The sequence below is a fragment of the Ambystoma mexicanum genome, chromosome 3p (genome assembly GCF_040938575.1).
Source record: "Ambystoma mexicanum isolate Mex_15411 chromosome 3p, UKY_AmexF1_1, whole genome shotgun sequence".
Classification (NCBI taxonomy): Eukaryota; Metazoa; Chordata; class Amphibia; order Caudata; family Ambystomatidae; genus Ambystoma; species Ambystoma mexicanum.
In genome coordinates this window covers 423,097,916-423,125,136 of record NC_090925.1, presented here as the reverse complement: position 1 = coordinate 423,125,136, position 27,221 = coordinate 423,097,916, and the positions used below count along the sequence as shown (strand labels likewise).

Here is a 27,221-nt window from a genome sequence, read left to right as displayed (position 1 = left end):
CAACCTATCCATAACTGCATTATTGAATCTCTTTTGTCTATCCTAAATTCTTCTCTCCTCCACATAATCTTTGGTAATTGTAGTGATAATCATCTTGGCGCTAATATATATTTTCTGGAGAAAGGCAATCGTCTTGTGCAGACAGACACCATCCGGAGGCGGCTCTGGATAGGTGGCTGGGCTGTCGTGTAGTTTGCGGCTCCATAGACTCTTTAGTGTTAAGAAATCTTTGTTCCAAATCTTCAACAGTGCATCTTTCATTTAGAAATCTTGACCTTTTGAGAAAAATCCTCCTTGATTACAACCTCTGTACCTTTTGAACCGTATGTGCGAGGAACAAACGTCATTTTGAAGCTAACATCCGCAGCTTTCGAACGAACCCAAAATGACATTCCAATTCCTTATAGTTTTTCCGTAATCGCGTTTCCCGCACGCAGAAAAGTTGCCGCAAATTTGCATTTGGCTCAATTTCACCACCTGTAAAAACAGCTATTTCTTGTTTTCAACTTCTGAATTTCGTTTTCCATCTGCTAACCATTCAACAATCATTGCTAGTGTCTACCTGAACCAATCCAAAGCCACTCCCACTAGTTCTGAATCCAATTTAGCAAATTAAAATCATTTTTCCTATTCAATTAAACCACATTTAAAAGCAATTGACCGGTTTTAAAATCATTACTGTTCTTTCTAAACTTGCTGGGGGGGAAATCGGGATTAAAACTGCAACTGTTGATTGTTATTCCTGATACCTGTGTGCCCTCATTCATCTCTTCATATTGCATATTGGGGGGAGTGAGTAACAACAGGGGGAAAGAGTGATTATATTGTCTTTGGTTGAATTCATATCAAGTTTATTTCTGTGTTGCATTCTTTCCTATCATTGCATTTCCTTGAATCCGCACAAAGTATTCTCTGCTAAATTAATCCGCCTATTCCTACTCCTAATTGATTAAAGAGATTGTTGATATTGTAATATTACCCATTGCTGATCATTGTTCATATTCATAAGTGTGATATTCAGATATTATTCATATTCATAAAAGTATAATGTATACATTGTTCAATTCTTCAAATAAATCTTAATTTGCAAAACAAACCTATTTCTTGGTTCAGTGAGACCGGGGGGATTCAAAGAGAGGTGCGTTATATTGGGATACATCATCCAGAATAAAAAGAACTTTTGACATAAAAATATATAAATAAGGGTTTCTATTGGGCATCCGATACTAGGCATTGACTTAGTTGGAGTGCTGGATTGAAATCACTTGCAATGCCAAAGTCCATGGCCAGGTTACAAGCTTTCAAGGGCCTCAGTCCTGTCTTGGTTGTTACTTCCTTGACTGAAGATGACTTGAGGGAGTTAGATGAATTACCTGCCTGCCTATTGGCCACCAGAACACTGAAGCTGGTGTGATCCCATCTGCCCAGCCTGTGCATCTCTGGATTTGTCCAGGAACTGTTTTGCCCATAATCTCCTAATGCCCCATGAAGCCAGAAGCAGAGAGCAGACCCGTCCCCACTATCAATTCTCTGTTGTGCCAGGACATTTTAGCAGTAGTTCAGTCACCTGCCAACACTGCTGTCATGGCTGTCAAAAATCTCTCATCTAATGTGTACTGTCTGGTGCAAGACCTTAGGACCATTAATGGCATTCCTGAGCCCCTATCTGCCCTAACTCATAACCCTGCCACAATAATGTCATCCATCCCCATTGATGGTACTTGCTTCAGTGTGTTGATCCGTGTAGTGCCCTTTTTAGCATCCCCCTGCACCCAGATTCATGGAATGTGTTTGCCTTCATCTTCAAAGGAGTGTAAATGTGTTGGGAGAGAATGCCAATTGGGTATGTGCATGCACAAAAGGTTTTCTCACAGATTTTACATCCGGGTCTGTCAGAAATAGTGTTGCCTGGGAACAGTGAGCTACTGATTTATGTGAATGGCCTACTAGTGTGTTCAAAGACAGAAGAGCTGTGTGTACTGGACTCTGTGAACCTGTTCACTGCCGTGGCTGAGCTGAGAAGGACCACAAAGCCTCCAGAGCTAAGATGCAGTTCTGTCAGTCTGAGGTGAAGTACTAAGGACACATCATTAAGCAAGGTAGCCGATCCCTCAACGCTGACCTAGAGAAAGCAATGGACGCCCTGCCTCCCCAGTGACCCAGAGTGAATTGAGATCATTCCTGGCGATAATAGGATATTGCCGACAATGGATCTGTGATTATGTCCTGGTAGTGAAACCCTTGCAAGAAGCAGTACTACTTGGAAAACCAGATACCATTGCCTGGACCCGCGGTCGGGAAGATGGCTTTTGAGAATGTAAAGGCAGCACCCTGTAGTGCACCTGTATTAGGTCTCCCAGACTATGATAAAGACTCTGTCTTGTACTGCCATAAGAGGAAAGGAGTTGCTTCCGGTGTCCTTTTGCAGGACCAATGTGGAGCTTTGCGTCCCCTTGTATACTTCAATACCACGATAGACCCTGTTGTTTCAGCCCAGTCTTCCTGTCAGCTGGCGATTACCAGTTCTGTGTTAGTCCAGAAAAGCTGAAATATTGTGCTGGACAGTAGGCCACTTACAAAAGTGACCCATTCTGTCCACACCCTTCTGACTCACAGCTGAACCCAGCACCTGTCCCCTGTGCGAAATTTGATGTATGAGGAAGTTCTGTTTATCAATGACAACAGAGTTGGAAAAGCTCCTGCCTTTAATTTAGCATCCCTAGTGCCTGCCTGTGATGAATACTTGGATATGCATGACTGTTTGCAAGTAGTACACTCCCAGAACTTACTGGCAAGGCTATCCTGGTGCCCCAGTGTTGCCCTGGATGGTACAGCCCACAGATGGGTAGAAGATGGTTCCTTGGTCTCTGCCTATGCTGTTTTCTGGGAAGAAAGTACCAATGTCTTCTCTGTAGTTGAAGCATTCCCCATTCTACCCCTGTGTTCTGCCCAGGTAGCTGAACCAATTCCCCTGACCCATACCCGCACCCTCATGACTGTGAAAGAAGTCACAATTCTGATGGATAGCCAGTATGCCCTGGGAGTCTGTCAAGATTTTGGCATGATCTGGAAAGATAGAAGATACCTAACCGCAGCAGAGATCCCAGTCCATAATGCCTCTCATGTAGCTGCCCTCCTTGAAGCACTGTTGCTGCCCCTGAAAGTATCAGTCATGCACTGCAAGGCACATCAGACTGGTATGGCCTTGCAAGTAAATATAACTGTGCTGGCAGCTAAACAGGCAGCATAGAGCATCCCAGACATGACTCAGAATACTGTCCTGGTGTTAACGTCCCAGCCCACGTCAGACCCAGGGACAGAAATTGCCCCCACTGCTTTGCACCCTCCAGGTCACACATGAACCCCTTGAGCCAGAGAAATGAAGGGACGTACCCAGGATTCAGTAGGGATTTGGTATGGTGTAGATGGAAACCAGTTGCAGCAGCATTTGCTAGGAATATTTAATCCGCCTTGCACACAGCACTGCACACAGGAGGGGATGTCATGACCAGTTAAATTAAAAGCACATTGATTGCCCCTGGGTTGGGAGAAAGAGCGAAGGGATTTGGTTGGTAGTGCCACATTTGTCAACTACACAATGTAGGGAAAGCATTTATGGTTGCCCCAGCTTCTGCCTATGTTCCCCCAGCAGCACCAATTTTAGAAATTCAAGTTACCATTGTCCACAGGTCAGAAGTGGCAATGTATAGGTACATCCTGGTGATTGTCAACATGTACAGTGGGTATATCGGAGCATTTCCCTGCGTTCATGATGATGCCATCACTGTAGCAAGAAGACTCCTAAAAGACATTTGTCCTAGACAGGGGGAACGGGGGGGGGGGGTAGTTTCTGTTATCTCTAGTGATAGAGGAGTACATTTTAACAACCGGTTATGGCACCAATGTGTGAGGTCCTAGGCTTTGATCAGAAACTGCATGACCCTACTGCCCACAGCGACCTGGAAAAATAGAGAGACTGAATGGGGACCTGAAGGGAAATCTAGCAAGGATTTGTGTCTATACAGATCTCAATTGGCCAGATGCACTCCCACTTGCCTTGATGTACATGAGTGGAATTCCCAGTCAATTTTCAGGTCTTACTCCCTTTGAAATCATCATGGCCAGACCCATGTCTCTCCCAGCATCAGCACCACCCACAGTCAAGAGGTTACCACTGGCTCTGACTGATAAAATGGTTCTTGCTCATTTTAAACACTTGATCTTGATCATGAGAAAATTACATTCACATGTCTGTGAAGCTCAGCCTTTTCCAGACCAGAAGAAATTACAGGATGCTCAAGAAGGAGATCAGATGTACTTGAAAGACTTCAACCGCCACTCCTGCCTCAAACCCTGCTTGAAATGACCTTTCACTGTCTTGCTGATAACAGACACTGCCCTCAAAGTAATGGGAGGTAAGACTTTGGTCCTTGCATCACATGTTTAAAAGGCGAGTCATCCCCCAGAACCTGAACTTGTCCCAGCTCAACGGCCTACTCAGCTATTTGGTGCCTTTGCATACCACTGCACCCAGCCCTGAAAGGTCAAGGTCTAGATCATCACAAACACAGATACAACCTCCGGCAGACCCTGGCCCTGCTCGGACAGATTGAAATGTGCCTTGAACTTGAAACCATGCCGACACTCAAACCGGTGCTGACATTTTAACTGTGCTGTGACCCTGCGCAGGTCCCGTCTCTGAAATTGCTCTGAAAACTGGACTTTGCGCTGAACTTGAAATTGTCCTGAATTCGCAGTTGAGTTTGATGTGAACCTGAAGCCACTTTGACCAACTGTACTTGCTCTGAATGTAAAAATTGCTCAGAGAAACTGAATGGTGCCCTGCACCCGAATTGGTCATGAAAGGAATTGGTCTGAATCTGAAACTGCTCTGAAACTGGAGCACCCTGAACTCAATATTGTTCTCTAAAAGCAACTAGTATCTTGAAACTGATTTGCTCCCTGAACTTGAACTATTTTGAATTTTGAATAGTAGGAAGAATTGGGAAAGTAAAAAGTGGTACACTGTCAAGAGAGATGTGTGCCACCACACCTCTGGAAGAAGCACTGCTGCACCAGTTACACTGCGTAACAGAGTGCCTGAGCATCACTGCAAGCAAAGGGGATGAATGTCTGCTGAACACTCAGGCTTGCTCGCCCCTTTCGTGGTCATCACCCTGAAGGTGTCTCCCAGCTACCAAGAGACCACCTTTGTGTAAACTTGTCACCTCGCAGCACAAGAACTGAACCAGACTAACTGTTGGGTCTGCACGGACATGCCAATCAACCACAGAGAAGAATTCCAGTTCCAGGCATTGCCCACCAATGTGTGACTGCTCATGCAAGCTTCCAGTGAAACCTCTGACTGCCCGCCAAGAGATTGCTGTCATGAAAGTGCAGCACCTCCTCATTCCCAGTATGGCTCGCCCAGCAAGGAGAAGGTGCAGCACCACCAGGACAGTGCAACTCCACTGTGCAATGTTCCCAGGACCACTATGATCTTCAGGGTGACTATAAGAAAGAAGGATTGCCAAGAATGGTGGTCCCAGGCTGGCCTGTCCGAGAAAGACACTACCAATGACAGCCCAACTGTCACCAGCAACCCCTTGTACTCGCCTTGTGAGTTTGTCTACTCTCCATCAGCAACCGCCAACAGCAAGACTCTGGACCTCCTGATACTGACTGGTACTGCAGCATCTGGCCCTGGATACCAGCCAGTCAGTCGGTATTTGGCTAGCCCAAGACGGTCTCTACTGGGTATGTGACAAAACCACCTACATGCAATTACCCAAAACCTGGACTGAATTCTGCGCCCTGGGTCATGTCACCCCTGCCATCAGAGTGACAAAGGGGATGCCACTAGGCCACATCAGGAACACCTGAAACCTGGCCCAGTACATGGATATTGTAAACACTGTGGTGACAAGGAATGAATAGACTGACCAAATGGTGCTGTAGCGGTTGCTATAGATATTTATTAAAATGAAAAATCAAACCTATCTATTCCTAACTCTGATGCGATTTCCCTACCTAAACTAAAGAAACTCTGGTGCTTGTCAGTAAGTCTGAGTGAGTCAAAACCAAAAGACACTGTCCCAGTCACAAATGCTCCTACTCTATCCCTGTCTCTACAACAAAACACTGCAACGTCCAGCTACTATAAGTAATCCAGGAGAATGACTCCCTTCTCCTGGATGTAAAGAGTCCAAAAGCCTCAAGTTTTTTCTAAGTAAAGGTTTTGTAAAATTCCTGGGTTCTCTGTAACCCAACAGAAAATAAATCACAAAGTTCTTGTGGGGCTAGGAGAAGGACTCTCTTCTCCTAGCTGGCTCCTCAATGTCTGTCATGATTCTTAATAAGGTTTGTAATTATCTTACAGAGGTTTTCACAATCCCTGGTTTTAGCATGTCTATTGCACTGCCCCCATTGGGACGATGAAGCCATTCCTGTAGTCCCCCATGACTTTCCAGTATCATCCTTCTATGGAAATGGCCGGGGAACTGTATCATAAAATGGTTTACAATTTTCTCTATTTCTTTATGGTTTACAGTCTCAAATGATTCTTGTTCTCCTGGCTTTTCAAGGAAAAAGAAAATGACAAAGAAAACAATGATTTATCGTCTTAACATGAGGAAGGAAAAGCTTGGGTCAAACTGAAAAGACAAGACTTCTGCCAGGTTCTGGTATTGGCCATTCAGCAATATAACATATTGATGACAGAAGATGATCGAGTTTTGGCTCAACGGACCAGCCCTAGATAAGATAATTATGGGGTGTGACCAGGAGGACCTTTACGTCTCTATCAATGAGTGCACTCCTGAGAACTCTGTTCTTATCAATGATGCTCGGGAAGACCCGATGACAGATTTTGGTTTCGTCGGATTGTACTTGAGACGGTAACCCCTTAATTATGTTTCATGGGGTGTCTGGTTTCCGGAGCCGTACTGACAGACTTTAATCTCAACTCCCAAATCTAGGGTTAGCTTGGTTATTTTACTGTTCTTAATCTTTGTGCATGTTCAGCTCACAGTTCTTTACACCCTTCAGATGTTATTGGCACACTCTGAGGCTCTCGTTTCACTTGACCCTCTCCCGGCCTGTAATAATCCCTGTTACCATGTACTTGGTGTCAGGAGTTTACCGGTTCGGCCTGGGCTTTCGGGGTGGTCATTCACCCTTTTCCACTTTCGTCATGGTTCGCTTCCTTGGCCCTGTATAGCTGGCTGTCAGGAAGCGGACCAGGGACTCAATCTTTCTTCCCTATAGAGAACGTCCAACCACTACCTCTCTGGATACTGTTCAGATCTGTCCAAGTGGCTGTGCGAACAGGTCAGGTTAGCGGTTTTAGTGTAGATGTTGGACCACGGGGACCACGCACTACAGGTCATGATCCAATCTCCATCCCTCCATAGGGCCGACTATCAGCCGACTGGTATGCTTTTCAAGCGTTTTACAGACAAAATACATCTGGTTAACTAGGGTTTTGTGTCACTCCTCGTCTTGTTCAGCTTCACCCACCGACCACCAAGTTTCATATGTAAAATGTTTGGCGTTCTACCTCCATGGGGGACACCTATTCCCTTTTTCATTTCAGCTCTCTCCACGGCCAACACTATTGGCCTGCGAGATATCCATGTGCGTTCCCTTGAACCAGACCCTCCACATCTTTAGCACAAACTTCTCGAGCCTGCCTCTGGGTTTTTGCTCATCTGCGATTTTTCTCTCATTCTCGATTTCTTCTTCCGTCTCAATTATTCTCTCTGGTTCCATTACTCTCTCTGGTACTCTCCTCAGTATCCTTCTGCCCTTGTTTATTTCTCACACACTTATATAATAGGGCCTGCCCTGACGTAATGTCCTTTCCATTGACTACAGATGTTCTAGTACTTTTCCCGTTCGCTTGCATCATTCGAGTCATTTGAGTGCTTCTTTGTCTTTTAGGATCTGTTAGTATCTGAACCGTATGTATCTAAACTATCAGCAGCCTACCGGGTTGGAATTTAAAGGGGCGGTGCCTCCCAATCACGCCTTTATCCCCAGGAGAAGAGGCTCTCTCCATGAGGGGCTCCGCTTGTTACCACCCCTCGTGTAACTATTGGTTAGAGGCCTCACCTCCAAAGCCTCATGGAGAGAGGTTCTCACCTGGGTACAAATTACGCCATCTGAAGCATCATCACAACACTTACCTGCACTTGACCAATGGTGAGCTGTACAGTAGTGCCACTGTGTTCTCCCCCAGGTGGGAGTTGTCCGAGTAAGCTGGGTCATCTGCGGGCTTCAAGCCCTCATAGATCTACTGCCTAATGAGACAGTTGTCATCGTCCAGGTCCCTGGCCACTGAGCAACACGAGCTAAGAAAGTTGGTTCTGCAGAACTAGCTTGCATTCGACATGTTGCTCGACTCACACAGAGGTGCATGTGCTCTGATAGGAACCGAATGCTGCAAATTTGTTGCAGACTTTTCTGATTCCACAGTAAATAATGCCTCCTTTATTTCCTCCTTAGACTCTGTTCCTCCAGACAATTTCATGTTCTGGATCTAGAATATCAGATAATTCCTGGGATCTGCGGGATGAAAGATATCATCATATATGTTGTGTGGTGCGTTCATTTTGGTTGTGGGTTTGGTAGCTTTCAGAATTGATGTCTATTATTAGATGCTACTGGTGCAAAAATTAATTGCTGATCATGACACCCTTGCACCGCTAACAGCCAGGAGCTGCACATCTTTGAATATGAACTTCAGAGACTGAACAAGATCGAGCTATAGTATGGACCATCTTAGGATCAGAGGGGGTGGGGGGGGGGGGATTGTGGAAATGCCAGTTTTAGTAACGAACGGACGACACTATGTATACACATACATTTGCCTGTAGCTTGGCATGCATAATGTTTAGGCTGGTAGTATGGAATATTCCTGTCTGCACTAGATGCATTGATTTGTCATGGTTATGGATTGGGTATATTGCTATGATTGTTTGTATCATATTATGATTCATGTACACTCTGACCTGCTCAGGTCACCCCTTCCCCATTTGCCAGTCTGGTGTCAGTCCCAGGTTGTCCGTGGTTGTCCCCTGTGCACTTCACCAGTCTCCTCTCCCCATTTAAGCCCAAGTCACTGTGCAGCCATTTTGTCATGTTTGTCCCCTTCCCCGCCTTTAGTAGGCATCCCAGAGCCCCCTCTTCCGAGAACTGGTGGGTTTGGAATGTCCACCACACCTGCTTCCTGCCCAAACAGCTGCACAAACCCCAGCCGAAGATCCCTGGGGCCCTGGTCTTTGATCCAGTGGGCATGGCACCCTTCGTAAAGGTTTTATAGTTAACCAAGGGGTAATTTGTCCGTGGCGATAAGAATCACTCCCAATGTGACACCCCATCTCAGTGGGTGCAGTGCGGAAAGAGGGACAAATAGTGCCAATGATCAGGGAGAGACTGGTGGGTCATGCTGCAGAAGCAGAGGTTTGCTGGATCTTTGTCCCATTTCATATATATATCTCCCTCTCTCCCCATCTCCCTTTTCCTCTCTCTCTCTTCCCACTCTCTCCCCGTCTCTATTTCTGCATCCCTCTCCCTCTTCCCTGCTCTCTCTCTCTCAGTTTCCCACTCTTCCCCCAGAAAACACCTCAGCGTCACCGCTACACTAGCACCCTGAGACCCAGTGCCCCACCCTGAGATTCTAAGCTGCCGAACTAGCCAGAGACCCCGAGTAACTCCTCAGACCCAGTACACTCTGGGAACCCAGCGTCCCATTGGGAACCCAACACCCCAGAGTAAGCCAGCACACCCTGAAACTGTGTACACCCTGAAAGCTTATGCACCCAGAGACCCCATTCGTTCTGAGACCCGGTTTACCGCGAGAAGTCGGTCACCCTGAAATCCCCTGTTTGTAACCTGTAATCCTGAGGTCACCTTAATAAACCTTCAACTGTAACTGGTCCATATACAAAGTCAGTGCTCCTTCTGGCACACTCCTTGCTAGAGGGCAGGAGACTCCGGAACACAACGCAAGAGTACTATCGGTGGCTAGGCTACTGTGGCATTGGCTATGTCTCCCATCAGGGCCACCCTCTCCTGACATAATTACAAGTCCACACTGGTTTTCCTTCCCCATGGACAACAAGCTACTGCTAGACCACATGGCTGAGATAAAGCGAGGCAACAAGGATTAGACATGGTAACCTTCTGACAACAGGAGAGATGACCAGGGGGACCTGTTTGGGAACCCGTTTTTCAAGAAACAGAGTGCTAGGGTGTAACCCTAAAAGCCTTGCCAACTTTGAAGAGGATCCCTTTGCTCAAGTTAACAGCTCTGGTGGAAAGACTTTTGATGAATCTTCAGTTGATGAATCCTTGCAGGGGAGCGCCGTTCTTTTTATATTTTGTACCCATACTTCATGTATGGACTCAAGGTGGATCTTACAAGGCAATATAACAGACCATCTTGATAGGCCAACAAAATGCCCCATACCTTCTAATATTAGACTTGCAGAAGTAATGATTAGTCTATGACCATCGGGAGATTTTACTCTGGCATATGCCTAAAACACCACTGAGAAGGAAAAGTGAGAAACCATTAGCAGCTTCTTGAAAAGATGGAGAAGTGAAGAGAATGCAAGGAAGGAATATACACTCCTCTTTAGAACAACCAATGTTTTCCAACAGCTTTCCAAGAAAATAATCTCTAAGAGAAGAGGGAGGTACGGATAAACAGTGTGGGATTTAATGTGTGAAGGTGGTTTTAAATCAATTGAGGAGAGAAGTGTCCTAATTCATACCTTGAAATTCTATTTGTTCCAGTAAGGGCGAATGCATTCTTTTTTTAGGACAGTATGGGGATATTTGAGTAACAGAGTATTGAATGAAAGGTTAGAGAGAAGTTTGTCAAACTAAATTAGTCAAAGTCATATCTCAAAGTATTACACTATCCTCTGCGATAGAGTGTAAAAGTAGATAAGAACATATCAACCTGGAAGACTGCTTTGTGGACAAACAATGGAAGACAGCTGGTGGAGGTGCTTGAAAAACTCTATAAATTACCAATTAAAGAATCATTTGTGGAAATCACAATATCATATAAAATCCATTTTACCCAGAAAAAACGACTATCATAGATCCAACACCAATTAAGCAGGTTTATATTGAAGATGTAAAAGGTACACTGGTACATATTTTACCAATCCTTCGAGACATACAAGAACATTAGTATACAGTGCTTGAGAACAGCAAGGTTATAATTAAAGTAGGTCAAAATGACCATATCTCTGTCCCTTACACTTAACTAAACAGTTGTACCAAAGTTCTTGGTCCAGGAGAATGACACCCTCCTCCTGGACTACGTGGCACAGTTCTGGTTCAAAGTTATCCACCAGGTGCAATTACTCCCTTCCCATGGTTTTAGTGCTTCAGAAACATAAGGTTCAATACTTTGTATCCCCGGGGAATTACTCTTCTCCTGGATCAATGGTTTGTTCCTCCTAGCAGGTTCAATTTGCTCAGAGAATGACTCCCTTCTCGTAGCCTTGTTTTCAGTTCACAGCACCAGGGGGAATGCCTCCCTTCCCCCGGCCTCTCTCAGGCTCTACTTTACGGTTCACAACACCAGGGGGAATGACTCATCCCGTGGCCTTTCTTATAGAGCAACGATCCAATTGGACGAGTGTCCCAGACCCAGGTTTCTCCTCTTCCTCCAGGAACACTTGGTATACTCTGCCAATTACTACAATGCAGGGAATGGTTCACAATCTACTTTTCTTGTGAATGCAGGTCCCAGAACTGTACTTCTTTGTGACTTAGTTTTGGCAGACCTGGTTCACACTCCTGCCAGGTACCTCCACTAGAAAATTGACTTGCAATATACTTTCTCTTAACGTCGGTTTCAACAGTGGTTTGCGACAAACCACTGCACCGAGGAGGATCACTCCTGAAGCACTCTCTCGCTTCTTTCACTATTGCTGTCACACCCGGTCCCCACCCAGACTTTCTCGCTCTCCTGTGAAGTCTTTCTCAGGAGCTCTTCATCGGTTCTCAACGGGTCTGTGGGTCTTGATTCGCACTGTCTCTTTCTGTTCAGTGCGCTCCTGTGTGGCTCTGCTATAGTATTTTGCTAGCAGTCACACCGTTCTTCAGTGACTATTCGGTACACCCGCTACAGGTTCCGCCTCCACCTTCCAGCTATGCTCTTGACTCGTTCAACACCACCTGGCCAAGAATTCCCCTCTCCAGCCTCTGGACTTGGAAGGTGGGTTGCTAGGGGCTTCCTTGGCATCTTCCCATTGAATTTACCGGGCTGGACTGTCTCTCCTGCTTGTTGGCTGTCTCCATTCTTGAAGTCCTTTGTCTATTTTTATAGTGGTTGGTTAGCAATGGTTGGCATTAGAATGTAAGTCCTTCTTCAATGGCTTAGGTCCTTCAATCTTTATTCCTTTGCACCTCCTCCTCACCCCAGTACTTTTATCATCAATCTCCCTTGGGTAGTCCATGCTCTCGCTCGTCTCCGTAAATGTCAAGTCTATGGCTATACACAGGTACATGGTTTGGTTAGGTGTCTGACTGGGATTTTCAAAGTTGGTAAATGTGTCGGGTGTTTGGTGAGAGGTATTATTCAGTGTTTCCCTTAGATGTTCATCCTTGTCCCTGGAGGGGGGAAGTTTTACCCATGAGATCCTCCCACTGAATACCACACCCAGGGGTATTATCGGGTAGCGGCCTCACCTCCCTGGCTTCATGAGAAGGGGCTCCCTCTCAGAGAGAAGTGACAACATCTAAGGATTTGTCACAAGTTGTATGGATACAAAACATTAAGAAATGGTAGACGTTAGCTGGGTCAGGAAATGGCAACATGGGCACATCAAAAAAACGATAACGATACAGTGGTATGGCCATCATTCTCATCGACATCCAACTATTGTTAGAAGGCTGGCCAGCAGTGGAGAACAAGACAAGCAAAGTCACCAGCAAAAGAAGGGAACCTGCATAGTCTGCTACTCCAAGAGATAAATGAATTCAGAAAGTGAGACCAGCAGCAAGGATACCTGATGTTGGAAACAGTAGCTGTGACCTCCAAAAAGAGGAGATTAAAACGTCTGCTGAGCGGCGAGTGACCTGAAGGATGAAGCCTGTGGAATCATTATGCACACAGGGCAAGTACATTGCACCACACTGAAGCTGAGGGACCTAGAAATGACCATCATGCCCATATTGAAGAGAAACACATCGAGCACAGATGGAGGGACAAGGAAACCTCTTCGGTGGTGGCTGATGAAAAGGAGAGTAATCCAATTAGAAGGTCCAAAAGTAAGACCGGTGGAAGGCTGGGAGAGCCAGAAAGCGAGAGAGAAAGAATAAAGTCGCAAGATTAAGTTGAGGAGAGTTACCATACGCACCTTAGCGAACAGAAAGCCCAGTACGTTTTTGGAAAGCATTGTGAAAAGCACTAAGTGGTGGTTGGACATGTGAGGCGCGAGACTAGCATGCCCAACACTGCTTGATGAGAAAGGGAGTTCCAGAGCAAACAGTAATTTGCACAAAACATTGAACTGAGGCTTCAAGCGCAGGATACACGGAAACCTCCCTTGTGTGACATATGGCATGCTGGAAAAATCCGCTTCATGGGAAAGTGATCTAAATACAATGAGAATCCAAAAACATGCAGTCTTCAAACAAAGGCCACATGCAAGCCCTACACCCAAAGAGCTCTTTACAAAACATAAAAATAACTTCTGTTTAAACGTTCACATCTGTATTCCATATCGGACATCAAGGAATCTGTCAAACCCATCTCCTTTTTTTACAAAAGTAATCTCTGGACTGCTATGATCTCCTGGCCGGGGCATAATGGTTTCTTTTTGCTCCGGTAACTACGATATGGCCCCATTTGGGCAATTGCAGATCCCTGTCAAACACATACCCTGGTGACCTAGTAAACTCTAGAACCTGGAGGAGAATGGGATGAGAGATCACATGACCCAGCAGTAACCAGGACATCGAAGGAGAATGTTCGGATAGTGAAAACATAGGCTTGTGAAGGCTTACCTGACCATGCCCCCCCCCCCCCCGCAGTCCCCCAGATTCTCCCACCCCCAAGTAATCCCCAATACATACCAATTTTCTTTTTGTTTTATTAGAACGGCTTTACAATTACAAAACAGGAGAAAACGATCCTATACACATGTATGACTATAGAGCCAATGCATTAGATAAATGACATGTCATCACAGAGCAAACTAATCACAGCAAATTCTCATTTGCCAAGGTTTTCTCATCACTGTTCATTTAACAATAATGAGAAAACACCATGTCTGTCAGAATCTATTATGTGCCTTATATGCTACCAGACCTGAGCGCCTCAGAGTAATATTCCTCCATCAGAGTGATATTACATTTTTTATACCATTCCCCCTTGAGTAAAAATATTGCTTCTGCCCCCCTGTCACTGAGGGCCGCCCCACCCTATAAGGGTGGAAAGTATGTAAAAACAGTGAGCTTAATCCCCTTTCAATGAGTCAGCCCCTCCTCCCCCCTGGAAATCCCTTGTGTCCCCAGTTTGAAGACCACTGCTCTATCATCACCCTTTCCCCAAAAGTGCAGCACGGGGAATCCTTCCACCCACGTCCCCTGCTGTTCAGACAACAAAGAAAAGGGTTCCATGTCATTTCCACTAAGTAAATTACTTCAGGGCAATATACTCCATGGAAATTACTTCGACAGTTTACTTCGAAAAGTAGTTTTCTTTATGTGAGGGTCGCAAGCTCCCTTTACCCTGAAACCCAAGCCACTCCCTTTTGCCCATTAACTCCACAAAAATACTTTTCGAAAGTAAACTGTCGATGTAATTTCCACAGTGATTTACTTTGTGGAAACAACGCGAGACCAGGAAAAAGATCTCGAAAGACGTCAGTGTTAGATCTAAGCACAGAACCAAAGATATGCCACAACCAGTGCCTAATTTGTCAAAAATAAAAAAACTCCCAGGGCTCAAATATTTTATAACATGCCCATGACACGCCAGGATGGGCCGCTCGCTGCCCACTGTTGCCACCACCCACGGCTGCTCCCCATGCTGGCAACATGTATGGAGTTAAAGCTGAAACTCCCACCGGCTTATTGTGGTTGACGGGTGAACTCAGTATGGCATATGTGTCATTTACAAATGCCAATCAACAGACACATAAAATAAAATAATAAACGTCTAAGCGCGTCTTTAAACAACACCATCCTTTACATGTTGCTCTGATTCTATAGGTGTTTATTATGTGATTGGCAGTTAAAACAATACATTTTCCGAATACCACATCATAATCAAACTGTGTCTGAGGCAGTAAGTGCTGTGCCTCAGAAATAAGTGCCAGAGCCGAGCCATGGCAAACACCCCCACAAATTAAGCACTGCAAAATCATTCCAAAACAACTGTACGAAGATGTATAGCTGGTCAACAGATGTTCGAGGGGACAGCAGACATCAAGACAAATGAACCCTTTACCACGTATTAAAGCACGGCTATAATTTACACACAAGTGCTAGCAGTTTCCTAGTATATGTCTGCCAACCCATATTTTCCTGGTGAGAGAGGATCACTTGAGTTGCCATTATTTACGCATCTTCATTTTTGTGGGGGTTTTGCAGCATGACCTCTAATTTGGTGACTGTGAATGATAACAGTGTATGCTTTGGGGATCCAGTAGCTCCATGGATTATGTGCAACTATAGGGATCTTGTGGTCCGCATGTTTGTTACCCAAGGATCTTGTGTAAGAGGTCGGGGGCAGTGTGGGAATGAACACTGGATAGTGGCTTGGGAGCACAGCCTACTCCCCTTGGCCCCCAAAGTAAATGCTTCTCTCCTGCAGGAAGTTTCCCAGGAAATGTGTGCAGGAGACGTTGCCTGACGAAAGTTAGCACGTTTGCTACATCCACGCTTCCGAGCCTCTATAAGCCGAGGTTCGGACCCTCTGCAGCAAAGCCCTCGCAGGACAAGTCTGCGGTGTTGGCAGCGAAGGAGTTTGCAGTGTAAACTGAGTGCGGACGACTCGCACTCCTGTCTGCGGCCGCCAGGTAAAAAGTTGTGGGGAGTTAGCTTGCTCTGTGCTTCTAAGCCCTTCTGACTGTGCCCTTTCTACCCTGACCTGCGTCCCCCCATCCCCTTTATGACTGGTCCCTCTGCCCGTGACCTTAGGTCGGGTGTGCCCCATTTCCCTGCACTCTTCCACTGCGTTGCACTCACTCACCCTTTCCATTCTTGAGCTACACTGGTGGATTCATGTCCTCTGTACGTGTGGTTCCCTCATATTCCTTGATTGTGTTTGCTCTGCACCCTTCCATCCTTGGCTGCGCTCACGCCTGCGTGTCCTCTCCCTCCAGGGTTCACCCGCAATCTCTGATCATGTGTGCTCTGCGCCCCTTCCATCCTTGGCTATGCTCACACCCGCACGTCCACTGCCTGTGTGGTTCACTCGCAATCCTTGATGGCTGCGCTCGTGCCCACGCACCCTCTACTTGTGTGGTTAACTCGCAATCCTTGATCGCGTGTGCTCCTTCCCCCTTCCATCCTTGGGTACGCTCATGCCCGCATGCTCTCTGCCCAAGTGGTTCACTTGCAATCCTTGATCACATGTGCTCTGCGTCTCTTCCATCCTTGGCTGTGCTCACGCCTATGCATCCTCTGTGCGTCCCCGCTCCCCCTGCAGGTCACAACCCTCTTCCTCCCTGTATTTTCCCCATCCAAGGCCCTTCCTTTACCCCCTTTGATGCTTTTCTGTGCTCTGCTACTTTTGATCTCTAGGCCCTATTGCACTTCCGCTCTGTTCTTGTGTCTATCATCTCTGACTGCTGTATACTGTACTGCCTACTTCTGGATGTTTCTCACTCCCCTCCTTTAGGTTCCCTTGATCATGGTTCTGTTACTTAGCCCTCTCTCTGCCTGGTCGTTCACTCACATCGTACTGCCGCCACCCCTGTTGTGTTACTTTTTCTATCAGGTTGCCTTGTTCGTTCTTGCTCTTTAACTGGTTGTTACTCACATCTACATGACTCCTCTTTTTTGTCTCACCAAGCCCATCGTGAATTGAAATTAATTTGTTATTGTATTGTTCTTGTCTCGTCCCATCTGCTTGCACCCCTCCTCTTGTGCCCAACTCCTAGTGTCTGCTCTCCCACCCATGGTTCCCCTCGCCCCTCTCTCCCTTCTGCATCCTCTATGGTGCTCTCTATCTCCATCTTCTCTAACTGCCTCTCTATTGACTATCCTGTGAGTCTTATTAAGTCTGGGAGGAAGAAGTGCAAAAGGATATATTGGTCTCCAACCCAGGCCTTCCTATCGCCGACACCTACACCAGCGCTTCCTCTAGACAGACTCTCACCGACATCTTCTTGGTAATTCCTTCGCCAGACCAATGGAATCTACATATGGTCTCTGTGCCCTCTCCTTTTTACTCTTCTCCGATAATTGGTGGCACCCAGTGGGAGGCCCTCCTTGCCCCCTTCCACTCCTGTATGAACATTATTAAGGTTAACCTAAATGGCACACTCTTGGTTCAAGGCCCTCAGGTGAACCTCCTCTTTGATAGATGCTTCCCGCACCTCATCAATTTCCTTTCTTCTCCTGCTGTCCCTGCTTTCCCTTCTCCGGCTCCTCTGCCTCTACTCTCTGCCACCTCATTGGCTTCCTCTACTACTTCTCTGGCTGCCTTGCTGCCTCCCTCCTCCGCCACCTCTCTGGCATCTACATCTTCCTCCTTGGCTACCTTGCCCTCTCCTCCTTCCTCCTCTGCCCACCCTTGGGCTCCTTCTGCACTTCCTCAGGGTGTACATCTGACCTGTACCCCTCCATGGAAGTCTTTCGAGGGAGGCAACCTTCTCCACATTGCCACTCTAAACTCTCGCTCAGCTGTCAAACACTCCTCCGACATCTTCCGTCTCCTGGAAGAACTAGACCTTGATGTTCTCTGTCTGACCGAGACGTGGTTCATGGCCAGATCTGTCACAAGCTATGACACTCTCCTTGCTGATGGCTACAAGATCCTCTGTGCACCCAGATCCAACTGTCCCAGTGGGGGTGTAGCTTTGAACTTCCCGGAGTGCATCCCTGCCTGTATCATTCCCATGCAGGTCTACTCCTCCTTAGAATGCCTGGTCTACAGGCTCTCTCTCTCTCTCTCTCTCTCTCTCTCTCTCCCTCTCCCTCTCTCCTGGCCACTCTCTTACTGTGGCTACTATCTACCAGCCGCCTGACCAGGTTACCTCCTTCCTCTCCGAGTGAGTGGACCTCTTCTCCTCCCTCCTTGCCTCCACTTCTCAACTCCTCCTTGGAGACCTTAACATCCTCCTGGATGCTTCCTGTCCTTCCTCTGTACTCTTTCACAACCTCTGCCATTATCGTTCTCTCTCTATTCTTCCCTCTTGCCCCACTCTCTCTCCAGGGCGCACCTTGGATGTTCTGATCTCCTCAGACCTCCCCCTCTCTAACCCTCTCACCTTTCATTTCTCCTGGAGTGACCACTTTCTCCTCCCACTCATCTCTCTCTATACTCCTCAGGCCGAGCCAACTCCAGCACTGCCACCCACCTTTTCGGTCATCTGCCCCATGAAGCGTATGTCAGTTGAGGCTTACGCCGCCACTTTCTCTCCCCTTCTACCTTTGGCTGACTTGCATTCTGCCACAGCACTTTCCAACCTCCAGTCTTCTATCTCTGACACTCTTGATCTACTTTCTCCTGTGATGAGGATCCGCCAGAAGCCCAAAGCCAAGTGCAACTCTTGGTACGACTCAGACCTTGTCACCCTTAAGTGTAGGGTGGCTGAAAGGAAATGGCGGGCATCTTGTGCACCCTCTGACAAAATGGCCTGTGCCAAAGGCAATGCCAACTCTAAGAAGAGAGCTCACATCCAAGCCCATGTCTCGGCGGCATCTAACAACTTGGCTGAACTCTATAAATCTGCAAGGAGCTGGCCAATCCTGCTGCAGTCTCTACCTCCTCTGTTCCCTCACATGCCCTCTGCACGCCCTTGGCTTCACATTTCATCTCTAAAACCCAGGACATCCTGTCCTCCATCTCTTCCTTTCCTTCTTGGTCTACTCTTTCCTCTACCTCTGGCCTTCCTGTGGCTGGCTCTCCTCCTCCCTTCTCTTCCTTTCCTTTGTTCACCCCTGACGAGGTTTCTAGCCAAGACCGATCTATGAAAGTCTCGTCAAAACAGGTTCTTCCCTGTTCATCCAAAACCATCAAGGACCAGATTGACACCCTTGCTCCAGCTTTGGCCGACTTCTGCAATCACTCTTTTTGCCACTGGAACCTTACTCTCCCCCTGAAGCACTCTCTTGTGCACCCTCTTCTTAAGAAACCTTCAGCCGACCCCTCCTGTCTGGATTACTTTTGCTCGATCTCCATTACTCCTTTTCTGGGCAGACTCTTGGAAAAGCTGGCCACCTCCCAGCTTAACCCTCGCACTGAATATGTTGGTTGTCTCCATGACCATCAGACTGGCTTCAGAGCGGCCAGAAGCACGGAAACTGCTTGCCTGATAATCCGTGAAGACCTGCTCTCAAACCTTGACACTAACCATCCCTCTGTCCTCATCCTCCTTGATCTCTCTTCTACTTTTGATACCGTCAACCATGCCATCCTGCTCAACCAGCTCCATGATAACCTGGATATCACTGATCAGGGCCTGGCCTGGCTGACCTTTCTCTCTGACCGACCCACCCAGGTCCAACTTGGGTCCTTCTTTTCCTCCATCTCTCTCTCTATCTGTGGTGTACCCAAGGGGTCTAATCTTTCTCCTTGGCTGTTCAACCAATAGCTGGCACCTCTCACCCACTACATAGCTGCTCTGGGCTCCAACTTTCAGTGCTATGCCTATGACACCCAGCTCGCTTTCAGGCTCACCTCAGATGTCTCTTCTCCCTCTCTCATCCCGGATTGTGTGTCCGCAATGCAGGCGTGGTGTGCCGCCAATGATCTCTGCCTTAATGCCAGTAAGACAGAGATCCTCCTCATTGGCTCACCACCACCTTCCTTTCTTCTCACTCTCTGGCTGCCCACTCTGGGCTCTCTTCCAACTCCTACCTGTGAGGTTAAGAACCTCTGGGTCATCTTCGACACCACACTCTATCAGCTGCACCACCTCATAAGTATTCTTCCCTTCCTCACTTTCCTCCAGAAAGTCACTGTCTCCAGGTTCTCTCTAGAACAGGACTCCAAGCATTGTCCTTGGCCTCAAGTCCAGGGATTGTACCTCTCCAGCACTTTAAATCTCTTCATTGGCTCCCAGCGGCAGCAGGGATCAATTTCAAGACCCTCTGCATCGTTCACAAGGCTTTCTGGGGCCTGTGACCGCAATACCTCCAACTCTCTCTACCGAAATATCTTCCTACTCGAGATCTTTGCTCCTCCACCTCCAACTCATTGAGAGTCGGTCGCTTCTCCAAACAACGAGTTTAGAACAGATCTCTTCCTTCGCTGATGGTGCCTCCCTCTGGAACAGCCTCCCTACCTCTCTGAAACTTGAGCAGAACCTTCTCCGGTTCCGGGAGCACCCCAAGACCTTCCTTCTGACTTCTGTCTTCCTCTCCCCTGCCTATTACATGCACTGGTCACCTGGCAACCCTCTGAACCTGGCCCCAGGTCCCTGCCTGTCCAGCAGCATACCTGCACACTTGTGGTCTGCATCTGTAACCATACAGTTCCCTCTCCAGCACGTATCTGGCACTTGCTGTCTGCACTCCTAACACTCGCATCTGTTGGCTGCACTCCTTGTTTTCCTGTTTTTTCTTGTATTACATTTGTCCATCATCCCACACCATCGACCAACCCCCACCCTCCCGGCACTTCTCCCCTCACCTCTCCTGTTCACTTGCGTAATCTGAATGTCACTAGGCCTCGCAAGATCGTTTTTCGTGTCCTCCCTCTGTTCCCCCTCCCTTGCCTTGTCGCGCCTTGAAACACTTGTGTATAGGCGCATTATAAATGCCATATCATATTACCATCAAATCTTGCTTCCCCGTACTAGACAGGATTTTGGAATCATACCCAGCTCCTTTACAGCGGCAATACAAAGTAAGAATTAGATTTATTGAGAGGTTCTCTTATGAGGTATTTTGTGACTGCCCTTCAGGCCAAAATAATGAAGATATTCCAGCGAGCGACTGACCGACTGGTACGGAGGCCTCTGGCGCTGTATCCGATTCCCACCTTCCTGTAAAAAGATTCGGCACAATGACAGGGAATACCCTATCAGTCCGTGGGCACACGGGCTCATCATGGCCTGGTGGCACCCAGGCCGTCACGGCATATGCAGCTGGAGTTGCTTAGCAGGGGCATCGGCATATACATGCAGAGTTGCCCGGCAGGGGCTCTGCTACGACAGTGGGGGACGTCAGGGACAGCGTTGCCCAGAAGGGGCACTGTCCTGGCCTGTTGCGCCTTGCCATCATCGCTGCAGCAAGAAGACACAGCAGCTAGGCGTCAGTTGGCATCGACTGATGAGCCGGGAACGGCTAGACCCTTTTGTTTTATAAGTCACATGGTCACAGTATATGACATTAGCGCGAGCACGGGGAGGAACCACTATCCCAAAAGGGGTGCCACACCACATCAATCTCCTCTACAGGATGTGAATTGCCGCACGTTTCACTATGTGCAGCATTTAAGAGCATCATTTTTTTTAAAAAATTCAAAATCACGAAATCAGAAAGTTGTTCAAGTAGACTAGCCTGCGGTGGAGACAAAAAAAATCCACGTATTCTATTTCATGCTGTAAACTAAAAATCGAATGTTTGCTCCAGATGATTCAAGTAAACGCTTTCCCGTCAAACTGCTGCTGATCTGAGCCATCATGCTGGAACGTTTCCCAAAATAAAGGTCTTTCACAGAGAGAGAGAGAGAGAGAAGAAAAAAAACGCACAGCACCTTGACGACAATGAAATGAAGCTCAAATCCAGTACGACAGGAGGTTGTGTTAAAAGCGCTTACGCAGCAGAAAGTTAACACCGCAAAGCAGACTTTTTAAATTAGAGAACTTGGAAGTACACCCATTTTACAACTATGCAAGCACATAAAGCTGCACTTGGTGACCCTAACACATGGTTTAAAAAAAAATAAATTCACTCAGTGAAAACGCTATTAAAGAAACATCACCCTTGACGCAATACCACGAGAGGTCAAGGCTTTTCCTCACTTTCGCACCCAATAAAACGAATAAAGCACTTTAGTGGGAGCCACGTCTTGCTCTCTGCGCTGTGGAGGCCCCGTCGATTTTCAAGGGTGCAATATGCTCTGTGCAGTTTTGGAAAAGTCTGGTCTCGCGTGGCAGACAAATGCAACGTTGACCTCTGGGGTGTTTGCCCCTTCTTTGCGTTCGTGCAGCCCTGAATATAATTCTAATTATAATAGGTCGTTTATAACGCGCTTAATACCAATAAGTTTCTAAGCATGGACCGGGATCGAACCTGTGTTGCTCCACGTTGTCTTGCTTCCAAGACGAGCGCGTTGCCCCTGAGCTGTACTCCCGAGAATGATTGCACACCTGAGACATTTTGAATCCTAGGCATCCCTCCGCTCAGCCACTTACTGCCACACACAAAAACACATTCTGTAAGCATTTTATTTTTATAGTCCAAAAATAAATTTTCATTAACATTAAAATTTACATACAGCATTTCTAACAAATGTACCGGAAGCACACAAAATATAAACCCTGCGTTCAAGCTCTCCCCATTACATGTTTTAAAGCTTTTTTTGGGATCAGTTCCTAAACTCATAGAAAGGTGAAGTCTCACAAACAAATTGCTTATAACGTGATTTGGTAAACAGTACATTTATCGTAGGAGAACAATTATTATTTTTTTTAACTCTGCTTACGGAAAAAATACTGTCAGTGTTAATTAGAAATGCACTGGAAACATTGCCTGAAGCACTTACCGGCAGCTGCGAGAACATCATCTGCCCGCAGTTCAAAGAAAGGCAGAAACAGTGTGTGCATGACAGGAATAGCGGCAGGAGCCCGGTAGCAAAACCACTGCTCCACCTCTCATTCAGTGTTTAGTGACCACCAGAAAGCTAGAGCTCGGCTAGCAGCAGCTGGCTCCAGCCCTTTTTAGGAGCATCAGAGGCATGACCATTTACCGCCAATGGTAAATTGCCGGAGCGGATTGTACCGCTGGCTGGTTATTCAAATCGACAGTAGCCTCATCACCCTTTCCAGGTGAAAGCCTAGCTTTTGTAATCTAATAGTTCAAGAGTGTGATTTCAGTGCTTTGCTCAACATAATTTAAGTCCAAAACTAAATGCCCAACAGATTTGGCTACGATCCAACCATACCTTTCCGAGGCACTGGTCTGCTATGAAACCCCAGTTATGTTGTATCTCAATTCCCTGTGCTTGGGCCAATCGTCAGGAGCCTGAAGTTTCATTGTTAATGGATTGAAGGATTCCCCACAACCTGAAGATTTACTTTTGAAGTCTCGTTCTGGCGATTGTAGAAACTGACCACTGGTGGGTGCTTCTCTGGTACTGAAGCCTTGATATGCGTCCAGGCACATATCAAATCGGTTGGGGTTGAGGAAGGAGAGTGTGTTTAATCAAATTGGGACACAGATTTATTTTAGTGGTTTTGAATGTGCTGCGTGCAGTAAGCGTATCACTTAAGAGCACAGGGTTCAGTGTAGGGCAAGTAGAGAGCTGGGAGGAGGTACAGGAGCTTCAACACTAAATAGGCGTTGCTCTGCAGTATCCCAGTCTATAACGAGTCGCTGGGAGACTTCATGGAACACGATGGCAGAGGATATTCTGCAAGGATACAGCTCATGAATTTCAGACTAATTTGTGCAATGAAAAAACATTCCAAGAGAGCAAGTAAATATGTGGGTACGGGCGGCAGATATGAGTGAGGGTTAGTAAGAGATAGCGAGAGTCAGTAAGTCAGCGAGCGAGAAAGTGACAGAGAAAGACACGGGGAGTTCATGAGTGTGTACTGAGCAAATGAGCATATTTCGTCTTGCCGAAACAACTGAAACGGAACAGAACCATCCAGTTCTACTTGTGAGAACCCCAAAACATGTGGCTGAGCAAGTTTGAAAGGTCTACCATTTTGAATGCCGCCTTAACCATTCCCTCCATGCTCCTCTGCCCACTTGTAGACCGGTTTTCAAATGGCACGTGCGCCTTGGAACTGTGGCGTAAACCCCAAAAAAAGAGCTAGCTTGAAGTTTAAAGGATCCAAGACAATGTTCCAGTGCATGTCCTTTTCTTGAAAAGCCACACCAGTCAACACAACATATAAAACTCATCTTGCACAGCAGCTTAAACTGGAAACTATTAAGTTGTGTTAGACAGGGTTCAATAGTCACTACTGACAGCAGAGATGTGCTGGGCAAGGTGGTGGTCATTCACTACAGTCCCTCCTAGAATTGCTGGCCACCTAAAATGAGAGATTCCCGCCGTCAGTCAAACAGAATCTCACAGCATTCTAGCAAAGCAAACACAGAGGGGTAGGGTTAGCCCCTCAGATACCCTTTATAGCAGTGCTTCTGGCATTTCCTCTCTGGTGTGCCATGGGCAAAATGGGCCTCTGGGGAGCTCAGCCTAGTACAGAGGGCTGAAGTTGCCACCACAATGTTGTTGAGCGGGTTACCACCACACATGTGCTGTTGCTCCCAAGCCCAGGTCAAGGACACCCAATGAGAAGTGCAAGACTGCTGGAGGGACCTAGTTAAAGATTTAAAACAAGATGGCTGACAGACACAAGCACACATTTCTTTGGACAATGGCATTTGTGTTTTTCGATTGGAAAAAAGATGTGGAAAAAACACGAGCCTTCAAACTGTACAAACCTGTGGAATATTCAGAAGTAACTTATTTTGTAGAGAAATAGCAAAACGTTAAGAACTCCTGTTCCCATCGCTCGCTTTTGCACGTCCAACATCCAAGTAATTAAACCCACATCCACCATCGTGACTGCCAAAGTCAACATTTAAGTCAATATTCAATTAGCCGACCTCATGCTCCCACTTCGGAAGCAGCGGTTAACAAGAAAGCAAAGGGCTGTTTAAAAAACGTTTTGTCACGTTCAGGCGGTTTCCATTCATAACATTCTGACACGGGTGGCAAAATCACCCGGGAGATTCAGTCCTTAATATGTTGGCGCAGGCAGCGACACTGCCAAAGAGAAAACATACTGCCAGAAAAAAGTGTTGACCAAAGAAGGTTGGTGTGCCCCTGTGCAGAAAAGCCAAAAACGCGCCCCCCTGCGAGTTGGGCGCACCGGTGCAAGTAAAAACAATAAAAATGCATTTCTGGCCCAAAAATCTGCAGTTTTAATTTATTGATTTAAAAAAACGTCCGGGGTTGTTTGTATTCATAAACCTGATGCAGGAGACATAAAACCTTTTGCGAATCCATATTTAAAAGCAGACTCCCGAGGGACAGCATGACTTTGCGACCACGCCTCCGGCCTTCCTAGTGGCAGCCGCATGCCCGCACCACCATATTCCTGTATTTCTTCAGGATGACGTTGGAGCTGTCGTCAAAGTAGAGAACCGAGATGGGGTTGAGTTGTGTGGGGGCGCAGCAGGCCTTTGGCGCAGACTCGGGATTGATGAAATGAACCTAAAAAAAAAAAAAAACAGAAAAACAACCGGGTTGAGATCTTTTTCGGCCATCTCACAGACTAAGAAGACATATTTCTGGCAAGAAATCAGCGCTTGGGTTCGGAACGCCATAGCGATAACGCTGCCCCAAGTAAACACTGTAGCCGGAAAATGCACCTGTAAACGCCCACATTGCACTCAGCATTATCGCAGATTAGCACCCGGCGACAGCCCTCAAACCATCAGATCCATGTGATTACATCAAAACCATTACTGCGAATTCCATTTCATAATTGTTTTTATTTGCAGATTTCATCGCAAATAAATGCGGGGGTGAGACCACCCGGCAGCCACCCCCCACATCCACCCACCTCGATTAATTCCCAAATACCCCACCCCCGCTATATTACGGCGAAATCTGCCACACAAAAAAACAATCTATTAAACCGAATTCGCAGTAAAGGGCTGCAATGTAAAAGTAAACAATTTCAGAATGAACCACAGTTACTGCGCCCCAACAGATTCACAAGATTCAGTTTGTATATTGTGCCCTTTATTTGTTAACACGTGATTCGGCCTCTCAAGATTATATTTTAAGCATCCAGTCCATGTAGATTTCTTAAATTGTTAATATCAAGTTTACGGGATAATCCCTTTCTTAGCTACAAGCATCCTCCCACGCGTCGACTTTGCTGTTGACGTCAACAGCGAAGCCGACGCGTGGGAGGATGCTCGGTTTGAAAAGGGCCCTTGAGAGGCCGAAACACGTGTTAACAAATAAAGGGCACACTATACAAACTGAATCTTTTGAATCTGTTGGGTCGCAGTCACTGTGTGGTTCATTAACCAAGGAGGTAGGAGCTTTGGTTCCTCCTAACAAGCACCCCACTGACGCGACCTTTTCTTATTCAAGTTTGAACCTGGTCGCAATCAGAAGTTGTACCCTGAACAAACCCCGAATTTAAACTTGACCAATGTAAAAGTAAGCTACTACCCAATCAGCCTGCGCGGAAGGCATTATTGACTGGATTAAAGCCCATGTCCCAAGCAGCCTGCGCGGAAGGCATTATTGACTGGATTAAAGCCCATGTCCCAAGCAGCTAGAAAGTTGCACTCGCCAGCACCGACCCCTATCCGTGGAACCACCCTCCGCTCCCCCAACAAGCAAAAAACAGAATTGGCTCTCGCATGCTTTTCTTTTCCTCAAACACTATACAAAACGTAGCTAATGCTAGGTCTGCATCTCCTAAATGCTAACCGGCTACCTCACCTTTTGCTCTCAGGACATTTGGAATGTGAGGCCTCTAGTTCTTAATTAGAACTCTGTGGCCACAGTTTGGAAGGGTCAGTCATTTTTCTTATTGTGTAGTACTGAACACTGAGAACGGACTACCAGCATCAGACGCGACAAGGGAGAAGTCAATACTGATTCAGGTAAGGGTTGTTCTAAAGCTTATTATTAGCACCAGTGACTTTAAAATCGATGAGAACTTGGAGGCGGGCCGTCCTGGTCGGTTACGGCAATAAGCTGTGTGTTAAGCATGCACACTTTGCGTTGCCCTTTTATTTTATTTATTTTTCATTTGTACAGAGCACTAAACCCGCATACATCAAGGCGCATGTTACAGTAAAGGACAGAA

The 27,221-nt window shown here is 46.7% G+C and overlaps 1 protein-coding gene across 1 annotated transcript in view; it reads right to left on the bottom strand.

The window, feature by feature from the left end:
* Nucleotides 1-22,580: 22,580 nt before the first annotated feature.
* BMP7 (bone morphogenetic protein 7) overlaps nt 22,581-27,221 on the bottom strand; it is a 557,435-nt gene continuing 552,794 nt past the window's right edge. Inside the window, exon 7 of the mRNA XM_069651102.1 lies at nt 22,581-25,600. Within this exon, the coding sequence (XP_069507203.1) occupies nt 25,451-25,600 (150 nt within the window). The 3' untranslated portion in view covers nt 22,581-25,450. The remainder of the gene's footprint in view (nt 25,601-27,221) is intronic.